The sequence below is a fragment of the Colletotrichum siamense genome (genome assembly GCF_013390195.1).
Source record: "Colletotrichum siamense strain Cg363 chromosome Unknown KSG_Cg363_contig08, whole genome shotgun sequence".
NCBI classification, from domain to species: domain Eukaryota; kingdom Fungi; phylum Ascomycota; class Sordariomycetes; order Glomerellales; family Glomerellaceae; genus Colletotrichum; species Colletotrichum siamense.
In genome coordinates this window covers 4670902-4689054 of record NW_023501021.1, presented here as the reverse complement: position 1 = coordinate 4689054, position 18153 = coordinate 4670902, and the positions used below count along the sequence as shown (strand labels likewise).

Genomic DNA, 18153 nt, shown 5'->3' with positions numbered 1-18153 from the left:
TGAAAGTGAGTGCGATAGTGATGGTGAATGTGAGTGAGTTTGAGTGCCGATATGAGTTGAGGTTCCGGTGTGTGGCTGGTGATGCCGCCGCGGGGCTTGGAAAATTCCGATAAAAAAAAGAGGGAAGGGTCCGATGGTGGAGGCGGGGTGATGCCGCCCCCAATAACGACTCCACAGCGCCTAACACTCCAGACACACATTGAGGATACAGTGATCTTTGGCCTAGAGTTGAAGCTGGGTTTATTTTTTCCTTTTTTCTTTTTACCGCCTTTAAGCAATTTGGCATTCTGTTACCACTTAGATGTGTTTCATACCCTCTTCACATATTAAATCTACGTATGTATTCTGTTTATAATCTGATAGACTAGTTCAGCACAGCTGCGTTATTTACAGTTGCAACAATCTTCACTTTGACATACACAGGCTAGCCAAGATATATGTTTTTCTCTACTCTACTATCCTGACTAAAATACCATACTCCCTTGGTAGTTACCCACTACGACCTAGTACTTCTTCTTGCAATCATCCTTGGCACCCTTCTTCCCCTTTTCACCCTTCTCGCCCTTCTTATCCTCGCCCTTGTTCCAATCGTGATGGTCCTTGACGCAATACGCACTACAGTCCGCCGAAGGTGGAGCAGAGCATTCCTTCAGTCGCTGTTCAACAGCGGAAAAGAGCTTCCTGAACTCCTCAACATCATTTGCATCCCCACCATTGTTGGGAAACTTGCTGAACACGGCCGTCTTCAGATCAAGAACTCCATCTCCTGTATAGTGTTAGCTATCTCCCTCGCGTACAACAGAAGGAGCCCGCCCTAGTCACGTACCAACTTGGGTGACCCAATTGAGAGTCTCGGGGCAGATGCCACTCTGGGCAAACACCGGAATCTGGGCGTTGAGATCGGCAATGAACTTGTAGCCGGCGATGTCAAGCTGCTGGCCCAATCCGGCGAAACCACCAGCCTCAGCCTCAGACACCGGCTGGATGGGGGCGACGGCGTTGGCGGCAGCGCGGACTCCCGCGATCACATTGTTGGCGACACTGAGTAGCTCCTGACCAGGCCCTCCAGTGTAGGCGTTGAGGGTGACGTCGAAGGACTGAAGACCTTGGAGAACCGGGGTGAGGACTTGCGTCAGCGCGCTGAGCTGTCGCTCGGTCAGCGTGACAGAGGAGGGCGCAGCAACAGCACCAGCCGTGAACAGGACGACGGGAATGGAGAACTTCATATTGAATGTGAGACTCGACGAAAACGAATGATTGACAGGATCTGACTTGAAGCGATGGAATTGAAGTTCCGTTGTATGTAAATGAGCACGGCTGAGGAACGAGAATGAGTGGTAATGGTTGTGGATGTTTGTATCAATCGGAGGAGGACGGCAGTATTTATCAATTCTGGTATATGACTTGAAAATCATCTGCCTTGGAGAATTTCGCTATGACTGAGAACAACCTCAAAAGGTGTACGTCGACGCTCTGATGGGTGGTAGGTATATCCGACCACATTTACTGCTTACTAGAGGCAACGAGCAAAAAGATGCAACTATGCCTCTGCGGCTTACAAGGATTGATTCAGGTGATCGTTTGCTCCTTAAGCCATGCCGTGCTTGCAGAGATGACTAGCGGGCTTCGCAAGTTTTGCTGACCAGAACTGACCAAGACGTGGACTGTAGATGTTCATTTTGCTGTTTACATTTAGCAAAGTTGGAAACCGTCATCATTGCCATAATTCACATTGCCCAAAAACAAAATGCCCAACATTCATGAACCTACCAACAGTCGAAGTGAGCATCGACAAATGGGGAGGAGGAAAACGCATCCGGTTAGTCTGGAGAACTAGCTGAGCTTAATTCCCAGAAACGCCATCGCCTCGTGGCTGCCTGACTGCTGATTTGGGAACGAAACTGTTGGGCTCGGGCCTTCAGGGGCTGTTCGTCGTACGCCTTGACTATTCTAGCCAAGAGGGCACTGTTGGTTTAAGCTGGAATATTTCAGCACTATGCAATTGCCGAATCTCAATCCGTTGAAAGGACCCCTACTTTCTGAAGCAGGAACAAAGTCTATCCACTGGAGTAAAGCCGAAACGTAAAAATGAGTTCGGGTGGGCGCTGTTGCTACGCAACCGCCGCTTCTTCCATTCCACATATCTTGCCTGCTGTTACCCATCGGTTAGAAGAGACCGAATATGAATAAATCTATAACACGCTACGTCAAGGGACATCGGCTCCATGTCGGATGTTTTCTGCTTGCACTGAGCGAGTTGACGCCGTGTGTTACAGCAGCCGGACAGGCACGGGATAATTACACTGCTGCCAGGCCTGCTGACTTCATGTCCAATGCTAGAATAAACGCTTTGTCCGCAGAACGGCATTCTACACTAGGAAGAACTCATGCATCCATTGGAAGTCTGCACTTCGCGTTGACATATGTAGAAAAAAGCTCGATATATGTTTGCTTGGTTACGTTAGCGAGGGGAAATCAATCAGTCGTGCAGGGACCTGTCCTCGCAGCTTATCGCCTATCGGTATCGGCGGCGGCCGTTCGGATTGTTCTCCGATGATGGAGATGGCTTCATCCCATTGGTGAGGAGCGGAGCAGAGTGGAGGCTTGCTGTGGTTAGTCAGCGGTCCCTGAGCCCCTCAGTGAGGGAATGAGGGGTCGTGGAGGGGTCATGGAGGGGAAAAGAAGCATCTGGATCTGGCGACATCGTGTTGTTTCTACTGAGAGCCCATGAGATAATCCCTAAATCAAATCAATAGCTGTTTCACGCGTGGCAGTCAATGTGCAAAGCTGCAATGCTCCATCCACTGTCTCACACAAGAAAAAAACATGGCAAAACGCGTAATTATTGACTTTCAATTGACAACTTTTCCTATCCGATCGTGCTCAATCCCGGCCATTGTCATGATGCCGGGCGTCATCCATCTTGTGACGTTTGAATTCCTCCTCACACCATCACCTTCTCTATACTGCTGAAACGTGTTTACTGCTGCGCCTTCTGGTGCTTCTCAACGAGAGGGCCCATGAAGGGCTGGAGGTAGTCGACCTTGCCGAGGGGGACGCCCTCCTTGCGCAGGATGCTGTAGGCGGCCTGGATGTGGAAGAAGAAGTTGGGCATGCCGTAGGCGACGAGGTAGTCGCGGGCGGGGATCTGCATCTCGCCCTTGCCGAAGCCGAGGCCGAGGGGCACGAGGGCGTCGGTGCGGGCCTCGAACGTCTTGGGGTCGGCGGCCTTGACGAGGGCGAGCGTGTGCTCGACGCGGGCGCGCAGGTCGGCGACGCTGTCGAACTTGTTCTCAAAGGCCTCGGGGTCGGTGCCCTGCACGCGGGCGATGATCTTCATCGCGCTGTCGGTGGCGACGTGGTACTGGAAGGTGAAGGGGAACATGTCCTCGGCCAGCTTGGCCTCGAGCAGCGTCTTGACGTCGATGCCCTTCTCGGCGGCGTAGGCCTCGGCCTTGTTGAGGAGGTTGAGCAGGGTGTTGAGGCCCGCGGTGAGGAGGGGAACGGAGGCGTCGTAGAGCGTGTAGGTCATTTTGGCGGTTTAAGTTGGTTGGTGGAGTGTGGAAGAGAGTTGGTATTGTTGTCGTTGATCGAAAGATGAAGAGGTCTATGCTTGGAGGTGGACTTGTCGAGCGGGAAGTAAATGGAGTCACGGGTCACGGCGAAGGATTTATATGTTTGTCACACAGACGCTGGAAGCAGGCTCTGGAAAGCTGGAGCAGATACGGACACAGGATGCAACCTTCCACCTGTCCTCAAACTAGGGGTGGGAACCAGGAGGTGGTGATCGGGCGTTTCTGTCAAGTTCGACGGGCGGGTCTGGTTGACTAATGCGCCACTGCGGGTTGGACAGAGAGCAGAGAAAGCAGGCAGAGAAAGAGACATTGGATGACCGTGGACAGACAAGGGAGGGAAACACTGGTTTCCGTGCTCACTCACTGGGCAGGTTGTGGCCCGTTGTTGTTGGTGGCTGTTTGCTTCCTGCTGCTGTTGTTGTTCAATGGGACTTGCTTGCTTGCCCCCAGCCTGGTCCCTGCCCAATGACTGAGGTACCTGAGGTACAATCAAGCAGCGGCGCGAGGTACACTGCGACTTCCGACCGTGTCGTATCTCTGTCGTCGCTGCTTGCTGTGGTTCGAAGGGCAGCAAGTTGCTGCCGGGGAACACGAGCTCCCGGTGGGCGCTGACAAATGGAAAATACGCTGCTGTGGTGTTTCCTCCGCCGCACGAGGTCCGAGTCGCTGCTGGCGGGGAATTCAGCAATCAGCATTGCAGGCGGCTCGGGCGGATTTGCATCCGAGCCTTTGCGGACCAGGTCAGATCCATGTACATTGTGTTATGTGGTGCGAATGGGGGAAACAGGGGTGTTTAATGGGGCTGCTAATCGATGAAGTCCACGATGTTGCTCTTCACCAAAGGTTAGACATTCGCGACGAGAACTGAGATGAACCGAGATTAATGCACCAACACGCCATCTCAGGGGTAAATCTGGGGTCGACATTTGACGCGAGATTGAGTTCGCGGGCTGGGAGGGATTGATCTCCTGTCAACGTCACCATGGCCAATCGGCCACTGCCGTCGCCGCTGCCCCAGAAGCTTAAACGGACGAACAGAGAGGGCTTTGGGGGCATATTTTGGAGGAATTGCCCATTCGTCATGCTGTAGGGCGATTGCGTGCTATCTTCCTGGCGTCATGCGGTTGATTACTGAGCGCAAAGAGGCATGGTTGTGGGTGTTCCTGACACTACCTTAAGCATAGATAGTGCAGTGCGGGGGAGGAGATAGGTACCTCAGTCTTGGCGGTACCATTCAATCACCTCTCTGTTTTTCTTTTCCTTTTTTTTTTTTTTACACATTCATATCTGCATCATGTCCGAAACAAGAAAACGACAAGGCGTGAGATAATGCTTTGTAATGATCAAATGCTGACCAATACTCCGAATGAACAGCTGCACGGCTCTGCCTGCGTCGTAATGCACCAGCCCCGAATCCACCTAAGGTGCGGCCAGCCCATCCTCCGGCAAGGTCTCCGGCACGGCCCGGTAGCCTCGGGAGACACTCCCGTGTTCTATGGAGCCGTTTGCACTGGCCGATGAGGTTTGCCTGCATTTGTAAGCTTTGCAGTTCCTCCTCCGAAGGGCAGCGCACCGCATCTGTTGTGCCGTCTCACCGACCATGTCAATGATCCGCAGCATGCATCACCGAGACATGCGTTTGCTGACGAGTCTGTTGTTGGTATTGGTAATCAATCAGTGGACAAGACAGCAGTAACCAATCGTTGCCTTGATATTGGGCAAAGGACGTCGGTTCACCTCATCAACAGACATTGGATTGGCCAGACGGTGTGTAAATTAATGTCTCGTGGCTATGTATCTACAGGTGAAGCTAAAGTAGCCATCTAGCACTGGCTCTCAACAGCAACAACCTCGCTGACACCGGTCTCGATGCCTTCGCCCGCGCTCTCGACTCTGACAAACTGCGCAGACCCGGCAAACGTCGCCTTGGTCTCGAAGCCGGTCTTGTCGACGCCAACCTTCTCGACCAACGAGTCCTCGGCGTCGCCCGCAAACACGATCCACTTCTTGTTTTCCGTCGCGCCGTTCCAGCTCATGTACACCTCCGTCTGGTTGCCGGCGCTGCACGCGAACGCCTTGGGCGCGTAGTACGGCTTGCCCACCCAGGGGAATCTGTAGTTGCGGTAGCTCTGCACGACGCGGTCCTCGCCGAACTGCGCCGTGAAGACGCACTCGCCCTCCGCGTTGAACTCCTTGATCTTGGGCACGCTGCCGTAGCCCATCACCACGTGCCCGCTGCCGTCGTTGAGCACCTGCACGTTGCCCTGCGACACGGCGAAGATGGTGTCGTCCTTGTCGATGAACTCCTGCGTCAGAGTCGCCTCCCACGTCGCCGTGTTGACCGTCAGGAGGATGCCCGTTGTCTCGTTGACGCCCGACTCCACCGCGCTGTTGTCGTTGTTGAAGAGCGAGATGAGCGTCGTGCCGTTGCCCTCGGCGTGGATGCGCGCGTCGTGCTGGTAGCAGAAGGACAGGCCGTTCTTCAGAGCAAAGGAGCCACCCGTGCGACCCTGGGCTTTCTGTTAGTATACTATGCTTTTTTCTGAATCATCGAAGGAAGAGACTCACGTTCAGGGTCCACTCGACCGAGCCGTCCTTGGCAATCTTGAAGATGGAGCAGTAGTGGCGAGAGGAGATGAGGAAGCCACCGTCGGCGAACCTCTCGATCGAGTTGATGTGGAAGGGTCCCCAAGGCTCAGACGAGTTGAAGCCCATGTCTCCGAGCGGGTAGACTTCAGCAGAGTCGGCGAGGGGGATCTCGTCCAGGTGGTCGAGGTGGTTCCACTGGAACAGGATGTCGCTGGTCTTGACGTCGACCTCGAAGAAGAAGGAGTCGGCGATCCATCCGTCGACGGGGCCGCCCACGGAGGTCAGGTCGGTCTGCGTGACGTTGATGGCCGGGATGAACATGGTACCCTCGGGCGTGATGAGGTCCTCGTGCATGTCGATCCAGCTTCCGTTGGCCAGGCCGGACGAGTCCCAGCCACCAAACGTCTGCAGGTTCAGGTCGTCCCGGTTCTGGGGCAGCGTGACGTTGATGATGTTCTTGTACGTCTGGTCGAAGATGAAGATGGCGCCGTAGCCCCAGCCAAAGGGCTCCGGGAAGGTGATGCCCGTCATGTACGTGAGCACCGGCTCGCCGTCGAGGTACTGCGCGCGGTAGGCCGAGATGTCGCCGTACGCGCCCTCCCAGATGAGCTCGTTCTCGTTGCTCATGATGAAGACGGAGTAGTTGTGGGCACCGTTGCCCGACTGGTCGAAGAACAGGTGGCCGTCGGCGATCTCTCCGGTCTGCGTGATCTTGAGCGAGGGAGGCTGGAGAGAGGGCTCGGACCGGTAGGTCTGCCAGGGCCAGGCGGTGCTGTTCTGCGCAGCGACCACGCGGCCGAGGCCGAGGAGAGCGGTAGCTCTGGCGAAGGAGGTGAGACGCGCCATGGTTGTCAACAGGCTGGTGAACGATTGTCAGGTGGAGGGAAGCCTGGAGGGGAGGAGAACAAGATCCCACGAGAGAGCGCGACGGCCCAGCATTTTGTATCGTTCATCCCGACGTTGCAGTCATCGTCATGGTTCCCGACATCGGCAAACTAAACACAGGTTTATCCAGAAAATTTCATCGTCGTTGCCATGGGTTTGGGCCTCCCTCGGCATTTGGCCTTCTGTTTCCAACATTTTCCGTGAATGTTTCCACACCACAAACGAATGAGATCAGGCATTCTTCCAAGGAACCCGTGTGCCTCCCTGGACGATCGGTGTGGCGCGTCTCCATATCTTTACATCTGATAAGATGAGATTGATAACTTTTGACCATCAATTGCCGCAAACTGCCGTGATGTGGAGGATCGACCTGCATACGTCGTTACATCGCCCGAGCCAATGTTGATTAGCCTCCACATCGTGCGCTGAAGAAGCTCCGCAATGCCCCGAGCCGTGCTCGTCCGGCAATCGGTCGTTGACGACGGGCTTCCCGGCCGGCCGAGTGCCGCATGCCGCACGGCATACGATGATGAAGATTGGTCGGAGTTTGCCCGACTGCGGGAAGTGGGAGCAGAGTGGTGGTGGATACTTTTACTTCACCAGTCAATAAAAACGGCTCATCTGTGTGCCGATGTGACAAAGTTTCTGTTTGCAGGCCACCTCGAAGGGTCATTAGTCGCCAGCATCTATTGTGGCAATGATGCTGGTGCTTAGTTGCATTGAGCTTCATCTCTCCTGTTGAAGTGTGGTTCATGTGCTCATTAAAGTCGTCTTTCGCTCGCGAGACTGGAACCTTTGCGTCTTCCCAAAACATGCTACTTCACCTCGCTCAAGTCGTTAGTGTTCTTGATGCTCATACAAACATGACGAGCGTCGAGCCAAGTCGCGAAAGCTTCGAATTGTGTCACTCAGATCCCTCGCCATGGAGGCATGCGTCTTCAGCGTGGACAGAGGATGCTGTCGTAGACTTGCACTTGGCTCGGGAGCGGCGCCATTTGATGTTGCTGCCACTGTGCCAAGCGCTCCGGAGCGTCGACGTCAGTGACGGACCGGCTCCGATCCAATTTGGACTGAATGGAGCATCAACACGGGTTTCTCGGAGCGACACGCAAATGGAAGGGGTTCCGGACAATCTGTCCAACCAGCACACTGGCCCCCAAGACGCCTCCACCTGCGAACCGGGGCAAAACCGAGGTCCTCTATGGAGCCTGAGATCCCAGCCAAGGTCTTATTCATGATCCGTCCGATGCTTTGCTTCGAGAGTCACTCTCCCAGGCAGCTGCAGTGGTGTAATGACACTGCTTATCTTCAGATGTAATGGTGATCTCCGTAGTGACGGTAATCGATTCGGTCGAGGACTCGCTGATGGAGATGGATGGCCGATTCGACGAGCCGCCCAGACTACCCATGATGCTGGCCAACACACGGCTTGCCTCGGATGGCATCGGCTTCGCGAGTCTCTCCGAGTCGCGCTGTGCTTTGCTCGCCCGCCGATCTTTCGGCGGTCCACCTCCGATTGTGGGGGGCCGCTCAGAGTCTGCGTGGGTTCGTCGGAGGCGGCGCATGATTCCCTTTGCGCCGATGTGCTCAACGTCCCGACTCTGAGTATTCCTGATCTCGAGATAGTGTTCGCGGTCTTGCTCGACGTGGCCTCCGAAGGCGAAGATGCGGCCAAAGAGCCCGGGGAACAGACGGTGCATCATCAGTCGGATCGATGGCAGGCTCGTCACCGTGATGCTCGTGGCCACCTCCACCCCTGTCCAGATCATGAGGTCGACGTAATCCCATGTAATGTTGACCGAGTCCCCATACAAAATGTTGAACCGGAGACGCAAACAACTTGCGATAACGATGATCACGCCAAGGCTGAACATGGAGATGATGGCGATCTTGCGCCGGGGCGTGGACTTGACTTTGACGACCAGTGGCATGGGCATGACAAGGATGATTGCATCGAGAGCGATGCTGACGGCGCTTGTGGTCCATGACAGGATGTTTAAGTTGAGGCATTTGACCGGTTCCTTGAAGTCGCCTTTCCAACCTTCCCAGTTGTATGATATCGGTCTGCACTGGACGATCGCGAGTATCACCCATAGCGTCGTGCTCGTGATGACAATGGCTAACATGGCGTAGCATAACCGGCAGAAGCGCTCGTAGGGGAAGAGCCTGAGGTAGAAACACAGAATCGAGATCTTGGTCAGTCCAAGGAGCAAGAGGTATATCGGGGCGTCGATGTAGAATATCTCGACGCAGTGTCAGCGCTTTGAACACCTTGTCATGTGCGACTTCGCGTGGTTACCTTCAGCGCCCAGGTGAGCGTATCCGCATCGGCCCACCAGATGTCCGTCCCGAATGCTTTTTGGAACACTTTGCACGCGTCAGCTAGTTCATCTACCGCACGTTGCTTACTGACTATGGTGGCCGGTAGCAAACCAGCCAATGTACAGAATGTAGGTGATGGTAATGACCCAATCGTCCGAGCCGAATCTGCGAATAACCCATGATTTCGAGTACAGTCGCGCCGCAACGCAGAGCATGGTAAAGAGATGGATTGGGAGAAAGGGCCACACGTCTCCCTTCCGATCGCGACGGGGCTTGTCGCACATTGTGTCCCATTCTCGCAATGATTCTACGACATCGTCAGAAACCGGCCACTTTTCAGGATCCGGCAGGACACACCAAACGTGGATAGTCGAGGGCAGGACTTGGCCATGCATTGCGTCACGGCCAGGTCGAAGTTGGCATCTTGACAGATGCATTGTGCATTGTCCCATGAGCCACACACGGATGGAATCGCCCTACTCCAGCAAGCGACCTAGATGCAGTTGCTCCGTTAGCGACGTTTGGCGGTCGATGGTTTACAGTCATACATACCGCGCAGTCGGGCATCCGACTGTCTCGAGCTGACAGGTCCACTTCTCCGCGACATTCAACAAGAAACATTGCAAGAACGAGACATGCTGTCAATGAGGTGACTAGCTCCATCGTGAGCACCAAGCGAAGGGATTGCTTCGACAGCACAGAGCAAGCGGGTCGCGAAATGTTTCTGTCATCAAGACTTCCAAAAGTTCCCTGTGCTAGTTCTCATCGTCGACGACCTACAAGACTAAGCCAATCACCGAAACTGTGCGAGTACGAGGGAGCAAAGGGCAAAGACACAATGACTCGTAAAGCATGCCATCGCGCGGAGAAGCTGGCGAACTCTACCCAAGATAGAGTGTTCGCTACTGAGGTAATTTTGGATCCGTGGTCTTTGGGTAGGCCGTGCCACCCTTCAAGATGTTTCGCCTGTTTGAGGAACATCTGTGCGGACGCGATGCTAGATGCACGGCCTAGAGTCAATTACCAGCCAGGAAAGACTTGACGGCCACTTTTGGCATGCTCAGGGCTTAAATTCTCCGCACGCACCCCGGCTGCCTCAAGTCAACGGCCGGGACCTGCGGACATGGGAGCCTGTCAAAAGCCTCGCTTTCATTTCCAGACGGGGAGCAGAAAATCTCCGGTGCCTTGGGGTCGGAGGATGTCGTTCCTGGAGGCACACGTGCTGGCCTGCCACTGGCACAATGCATGGATCACATGAAGCTTCAACGGGTTTAAGAACTAATACATACAATTCGGACTTGGCCGTTGCTTTTATTTACATACAAAATAAGTCAAAAATGACAAGCTATAGTAACAGGAAGATATTTGTTTGGGCCACTTAGATGTGGTGGGCGCGACGGAAGCGCTGGAGGCGCTGGAGCTGTCTCTCGGCGCGCTTGGCGGAGCGCTTGCAGCCGGCCTTGCCGGTGTTGCCGCTGCTGCCGGAGCCGGAGCTGCCGGAACCAGTGTTGCTGGAGCCGGATCCAGAGCCGGAGCTAGAGCCGGAGCCGGAGCCGGAGCCAGAACCGGTGGTGGCACCGCCCAGAATCTGAGCGGCGGCGTGCTCGGCGGCAACCATGACAATGGCCTGGGTGTTGCCAGTGGGAAGGTCGGGGTGGATGGAAGCGTCGACGACGTACAGGTTGTCGGTGCCCCAGACCTTGGTGTTGGTGTCGACGACGGAGCTGCCGTCGTTCTCGGCACCCATGACGGCGGTACCGACGTAGTGGCTGCCAGTGGTGTGCTCGGAGATCAGGCTCTCAGCGGTGACGTTGCCGGACATGGTCAGAGTGCTGTTGGACTTGGCGGCGTAGTCGATGAGCTGTTGCATGAAGGAGGTGATGGCCTCCTTGTCGCCATCGGTGGTGAGGTAGGGCTCGGTGGTGAACTTGGTGGAGCCATCAGCGGAGATGCCAAGCTCACCGACAGAAGTCAGACCGTGAGTGAGGTAGACCTTGGCCTTGATGGTGTTGTTGCTGGGAGAGTTGACAGTGCCCTGGACGTAGCGCTTCTTGCCGTCAGAACCCTCGACGCTGGTCCAGAAGTTGAGACGCTGGCCGGCCTGGGCGAGAAGGCCGGAGCCCTTGGCGAACAGGTCAACGTCAGTCTCGTCGGGAGCAGTGAAGGCGGTGCTGGCGAGAGAGTTCAGGGTGGACTTGGTCTTAAAGGTGACAGTGAAGATGGGGTGGTCCTTGACGTTCTTGCCGACGGGGAGGTCGATCCAGAGGGCCTCGGCGGGGAGGGTAACCTGGGCAGAGCCGCTCTTGACGGTCTGGATCTGCTCCTTGGGGCCGATACCGCTGTTGAACAGAATGCGAGGGGTGGACAGAGCACCGGCAGAGAGGATGGCGGCACCACCAGCGTTCAGGTTGATGATCTGGCGGGAGTTGGTGCCGGTCTCGATCTCGACACCGGAGATGTGAGTGCCGTTGCGGACAGCGCGGACGACCTTGGCGTTGAGCTGGAGCTTGAAGTTGGGGAGAGCCTGGGCCAGGGGAAGGTAGTCCCTGACAGGGCCGCCACGCAAGCCGTCCTCGATCAACCAGGGAGGGTGGGTGAAGACGGCCTCCTTCTTATCGGGCTCGGCGAGAGCATCAACCTCGGAGAATCCGTTGCCAGCGAGCCACTGGGACATGACGTCGTAGGCGCCCTGGTCGTAGCGCTTGCCGTCCTTGCTGGGGAGGATGGTGCCGGGGGTGCGCTCGTAAAGCTTGTTGGCAGAAGACTCGACATCAGACCACTTCCAGCCGGTAGGCCACTTGTCGTCGAAGTCGTGGGCAGGGGGCTTAACCCACATCATGGCGTTGACCATGGTAGAGCCGCCGAGGATGCAGCCAGCCATGCTGGCGGTGTCGGTGCAGTACTCGCTGGTCTCCTTGGCGGACGAGAGATAGTAGCCCATGGCGGGGACATCGTACTGGGTGACGGTGCTGTTCCAGTCGACAGTGGCCTTGCCTCCGGTGGAAGCAAGAGAGACGCCACCACGCTCAAGGAGGAGGACGCTCTTTCCAGACTCAGCGAGACGCTCGGCAACAATCAGACCAGCAGCACCACCGCCGGCGACGATGTAGTCGTAGGTAGCGTTGGAGATGGTGGTGGTGATGTTGGCCGGGGTGGCAGGGGTGGTTCCGTTGCCGCCGGTGCCGGGGGAGGTGACGGCGTCGGAGGCCTTGGCGGCCCAGGTGGCGTAGTCGGCAGACTTGGCGTCCGCGAGGTTGGCACCGAAGAGACCGAAGCCGGCGCCGTGGTAGTTCAGGGCAACGGAGGAGCTGGTGGTGTCGGTGAGAGCGGTGGTGCTGTAAGCCCAGCCGAAGGTGGTGGTGTCGGCAGTGCCGGTGAAAGAGGTGGTGTCGCCAGTGATGCAGCCCTCGCACAGGAAGGTGTAAGTGAAGGCGGTCTCGTTGACGGAGATACCAGACTCGATGGGCTTCAGGGTGATGCTGGAGTCGGTGACAACCTCGGGGTTGGTGTATCCGGAGGCCTTGCGGAGCGAGGTCTGGACGGACTTTCCGTTGGGCCAGGCGACGACCAGGAGCTTGTTGGTCATGGGACCGCCGAGCGAGACAGCAGCATATCCGGCGGTGATGGGGGCGGTGATCTGACCGATAAAGTCCTTGCCGACGGTTGAGGGAAGGGCGACGCCAAAGGAGAAGCCGGTCGTTTCGGTGTAGCGCTGGAACTTGATCTCGGTGGCAGTGTCAGTGTAGGCAGTGGTCTGCTGGGCCGTGGCGGCAGCAGCCAACAGTCCCGTGGCGAGGAGGGACTTGAACATGGTGAAGGATTGTATTGGTGTCGTTGGTTGAAAGAGAGTGTGAGTGTTGATGTGTAAGTCGTCGTTGAAAGTTGTGATGGAGAAATGAATGGCACACGAGAGTGTCAAAGAGAGAGTACACCCGTCACAGAGGGCAGAAGAAAGACAGCAGCAACCAGCGCAAAAAAGAGAGAGAAACGAAGTTTGTAGCAACGATGAGGAGAGAGAGCAAACTCAGTTGGTGTTGGGGCCGGATTAGGTCGCAGTATTATATCTATCGTGATCCATGGTGCCCCCCTGGCTGCGAAAGACCCAAATTGGGACGCACTGCGACGGCCATGCACCCGCGTCCCTGGTTGGCAGCCCCATCGAGGGGCCAACAATCTGAGATCCATGATGATCCATCCAAGGACGTTGGCACTGTCGGGTTCCGGCAACGTGGATAGTGGCGCATCGTGGGACGATGATGGCGGTTGTAATTCGGGCATTGCACGAATAGGGGAACGCACAATAGTAAGTCGAGTCAGTTAGATGAAAGGTGAGGGTCTGTCGGGTGACGTCCGTTCGGAGGGGACCCCGGGTCAGAGTCCAGAGCCCGGCCGAGCTAGGCAAGCAGTGCCGACATTGGGCCCGGTACTCAGAGGCCAGTCGAGGATGTGAGCGTGGTGATGGCTTGCGAAGGGATGGAATGGCATGCGGCGGCAGGGAAGTTTCCCTCGGAAACGCATGGGTTCATCGGTCAGCCAACAGCATCGTGGGCAGGAAGCGCGCTTCGGTGGATTTTTCACACAATTTTGCGCCCCCGTTCTTGATGATGGTCTAGGCGCTTGACGGCGGATATATTAATGGGACAGGGTTGTGTCGACATGCGAAACGCCAGGAAACGAACGGTCGTCCGAAGTTAATAAACTCAGCCCAACGTCACTGGCTGCCGCAGGGACCAGTGTGGAGAGCTTGTTCATCCGAGGACCAAAAACAGACTGCCTGTCCAATTGGGCTGAGCCTGTTACAAAGATATGGCCGACGAAAGGGGGGGGCATGAGAGCCACGGCTTGGAAGAAGACTTATCCACATAGAACCCACACAGCGTGTCGGACCCGGACATGGGACTCTCTCACTCTCATGGGATGGATCAATAGGAGCTGCTCCGACCCGACAGAACAGCGTGGAAGCCCTCCCGAAGCGCTCGCGTGCGCCGGCCGGTGGCCCAGAACCGGAGGTGAGTGAGTTCCAGAATCTGTATTCTTGGGGCTCTTGACCCATCCGCCGCCAGGCACAACGGGGCTACCGTCATTTATCCTCCTTAATCTCCGTTGTTAAGTCTTCGCCCCCTCATGCCGTCTCCTCTTGGCGGAACCAGAATAGCCCTCTCTGCAACTGGCAATCACATTGAAACAATATCGGCGGCACGCTCAGCCGTCTGCTTTGTATCTGAAAGAATATTCTCAAAATTGTCGCCGGCTGCCTTGCCGCTCTTTTCAATCCAACACCAGCCACATCAGCCACATGCAAGCCACAAACTGTTATCTGCAAATGCCGTATCACGGAATCAACATGATGATGATGATGATGAATAAATGACCGTTCAGACTCACATATACATCATATAAATGCTTTCTATTGATGTCTGTGTGAGAATATGGCCTGGGATGCAGCATGCGAATGGGACATCCCACGCGCACGCGGCTCCGCGTTGCACTCGACAACTCGGCTCGAAGCCGAACAGTGTTGTTGATCGATCACTACCACTGCACATCCTCTGGTGCAGCGAGGGCGGATCCGCGGGGCACAGACTATGCGAATCCAATTCTTCTCTTGTTCTTCTTATCTCTTCTCCTTCAAAGACCCCTCATTCCCGCCATCACCGTCAGCTCTGTCTCGGTCGCAATATCTAGGCCAAGACCTGTCAGAGTCGGTCGAAGCCAATCCCATCCCTTGCAAAGAAATTCATGGGCCACGGTAATCGGCGCACCCCTCCCACTAGCCGGCGCACCCTATCTGTGGCGTATGAGGCGTATACCTCTAATGACTAGTAAAACTAGCGAAACGCTAACTTAAGCGGTTAAAATAGAGGTTTCTAATTAGCTTAAATTAGCTAGAGGATTAGCTAAAGTTTTACTAAGTTATTAAATAGTTTAAAAACTCCTTAGATTTAAATAATTTAAAGCTTTATAATTAGTTTTTTTAATTTTAATTAAAAAGCTATTATATTATATAATTTAATAGCTATAAATAAATATAGTATTTAAATTAATAGTTTAGTTAGCTTTAATATTATTTAATTATTTATAGTTTAGTTTCTTTTTCTTATTTTTAAGCCTAAATAGCTTTTATTTTATTAATAAGTTAATTTAACTTATTTTTAAATTTAAAGTTAATATTAATATTAAACCTAAATAGTAATAAGTTATATATATCTTATTATATATTTAACTATATAAATTTATTTTTAATTTATAAAATAAGCTTAATTAGTATAAATAAACGTTATAATAAGCTTAATAGTATATTAGTAGTTAAATTAATTACTTTAATATTAATAAACTTAATAAAGTTATACTTAAGCGTAATAATAGTATAGCTTAAGTAGTAGTAATACTAAGTATTAGATTTATATATATTATTATATTTAATAGCTTTAAAGCCTTCTTAAGTAGCTATAGCTTTATTAAAAGTAAGTAGTATAGTTAATAGTAGTATAAGTAAAGCTTCTATTATTTTAGTAGTAGTTTTAAATTTAAAATAGCTAGTATTATGCTTAGTAAATATATTAATTAGTATATTAATAACCTTTTTAATAATATAGTGCTAACCTTTAGTTTTAATTTTAAGGGGGTTAAATAAGATAAGCTTATTAGTAGCTTTATAAAGGCTTTATAGCTAGAATTAGTATAAGTAAATCTTCTTAAGTAGGACTTTATAGCTTTCTACTTTATAGAGCTAGAGGATATAATAGTAGGATAATCTAAAGGTCTTATTAATTAAGTAAAGCTTATAGTTACTTTTAAGCTTAAGCTATAAGCTATTTTAGCCTTTAGCTAGTATTTTAGCTAGCTTATTATATAAGTATTAAAATACCTTATAATAGAGATAGTATTAAATCTTATTAAATAAGTTATTATATAAGTTACTAAGTGTTTTACCTTTTTAGGTAAGTATATAGTTACTAATCTCTTAATCTTATACTTACTAGAAAAGTATAAATTTCTAGAATATATTTTTAAAGTTATTAGTATAGTAATAGATATATAGCTTAAAAGTAGTATAAGATAACTTAATAATTAATATAGTGATATAGTTAAAGTAAGTAATCTAATTAGTTTAATATACTATAAGCTTTTTATATTAAGGTATAACCTAAGTAGAGAAGATATAGTTAACTATAGTATTAAGGTAGTTATTATTTTTAAATACTACTTTTTATTAATTATATATATTAATAGTATTAATATATAAAAACTAGTTCTAGTTATTAATAAACTACTAAAATTAAAAATACTAAGTGATATTATTATTATTATTCTTTATAGTAAGAGGGAAGTAATACTTAGTTTTAGTGAGAATATTTATATTAATATATTAGTAATAGAGAAGGTATAATATATTATAGAAAGTAGGGCTAATATTAAGTATTTTAATAAAAATAAATTTATAATTTATATAAATAATATATAAGTATTTAATATTAAACTTATTAAATAGGCTAATAATATGAGGGGCTAGCCTTTAGTTTATTTAACTTAAGGGTGCCTTAATTATAAGAATTTAAGCTAAAGAGGAGAGGGTTCTAAGAAGCCCCTTATATAGAAGAAAAATAGGTATAGGGTAGTAGTTAAGTAAATATAGTTACTAAGAGCAGAATTCTCCTAGGTCTATAGCACTACCTAGATATTAATAATAGGTATAGCTTATAATATATGCTCCCCCCTCTAGCCCTTATATAAGTATAGTTATAATATAAGCTAAAGGTAGTTAATATAGGCTATAAGTAAGGCTAGCGCTATATTAATCTAAGCTACTAACTACTTTACGCTCTATAAGTAAATAATATAATAATAGGATTTTTTTACGCTTAGTTTACTTCTTATTTTTCCTTCTCTTATTAACCTATATAATAGTAAGTTAATTAATTAATTATAATATTATTTTAGCTAACTTTTTGTTATTTTAGTAGTATTTCTAATATATTTTTAGCTTATTATTTATATAAGTTAATTAGCCTCTAATCCTTATTAATTACTAACTTATTTAGATCTAATTAATTTATTCTCTCTACTTCTATAATAATACTACTTATATAAAAATACCTACTTTTTCCCTATTATTTTACTATAATTAACTTAGTATAGCTTATTTTATTAAACTCTAATATAGAGATAAAGTCTCTTTTTACTATTATTAGTAACGCTTTACCCTCTAAGCGTTTTAAATTTACTAACTTTTCTAACTATAAAAAGCTTATTCTTAAGGAGTTTAATTTCCTTAATAACTCCCTCTACGTTCTAAAAAGTTAAGGTCTATATATTTACTTTAACTAATCCTTCTCCCCCTACTTTATTATTAAGATATTTATTTTTATATATTTCTATTTTATTCTTCTATTACTTTTTTAATATTCTACTAAAGCTTTTACTTATATTAGCTTATTTTTAATAATATCCTCTTAAATAATACCTAGAGACCTCTTTATAAAGTCCTTTATTTAAAGTATATATCTATTATAGTTAAAGCTAAGAGACTTAGTAATATTATAGCTTATTATAATATCTTTAAGTAAGGTGTATTATTTTTATACTTTAAGCTTATTTTAGAACTAACTATTTCTTTAAGTAATATTACTTAATATATCTACTATTTTAATAAGTTTATTAAGTTAGCTTATATTAATATAAATACTTATTCTCTATTATTTTAATACTATAAAGCTAATAATTTATTAAAGTAATAAAGGTATAATTTACTACTAAGAGGAGTTTATTTCTCTTAGTTATA

The 18153-nt window shown here is 49.9% G+C and overlaps 5 protein-coding genes across 5 annotated transcripts; all 5 read right to left on the bottom strand.

Moving 5' to 3' along the window:
- Window positions 1-503: 503 nt before the first annotated feature.
- CGCS363_v012774 (uncharacterized protein) lies at window positions 504-1226 on the bottom strand (the record flags this gene model as incomplete). The annotated part of the gene is made up of 2 exons (XM_036644623.1): window positions 504-766; window positions 827-1226. The coding sequence occupies 2 exons, from the start codon at window positions 1224-1226 to the stop codon at window positions 504-506; spliced, it is 663 nt and encodes a 220-aa protein (XP_036490843.1).
- Window positions 1227-2980: 1754 nt separating this feature from the next.
- CGCS363_v012773 (uncharacterized protein) lies at window positions 2981-3532 on the bottom strand (the record flags this gene model as incomplete). Its single annotated transcript, XM_036644622.1, has 1 exon — window positions 2981-3532. One exon carries the CDS (start codon window positions 3530-3532, stop codon window positions 2981-2983), a length of 552 nt encoding a protein of 183 aa, XP_036490839.1.
- Window positions 3533-5398: 1866 nt separating this feature from the next.
- Window positions 5399-7010, bottom strand: CGCS363_v012772 (uncharacterized protein; the record flags this gene model as incomplete). The annotated part of the gene is made up of 2 exons (XM_036644621.1): window positions 5399-6085; window positions 6144-7010. The coding sequence occupies 2 exons, from the start codon at window positions 7008-7010 to the stop codon at window positions 5399-5401; spliced, it is 1554 nt and encodes a 517-aa protein (XP_036490840.1).
- A 1271-nt stretch (window positions 7011-8281) lies between these two features.
- On the bottom strand, window positions 8282-9586 carry CGCS363_v012771 (uncharacterized protein; the record flags this gene model as incomplete). The annotated part of the gene is made up of 3 exons (XM_036644620.1): window positions 8282-9292; window positions 9349-9416; window positions 9463-9586. 3 exons carry the CDS (start codon window positions 9584-9586, stop codon window positions 8282-8284), a joined length of 1203 nt encoding a protein of 400 aa, XP_036490637.1.
- A 1163-nt stretch (window positions 9587-10749) lies between these two features.
- Window positions 10750-13182, bottom strand: CDH-1-1 (Cellobiose dehydrogenase; the record flags this gene model as incomplete). The annotated part of the gene is made up of 1 exon (XM_036644619.1): window positions 10750-13182. One exon carries the CDS (start codon window positions 13180-13182, stop codon window positions 10750-10752), a length of 2433 nt encoding a protein of 810 aa, XP_036490209.1.
- Between the last annotated feature and the right edge of the window lie 4971 nt (window positions 13183-18153).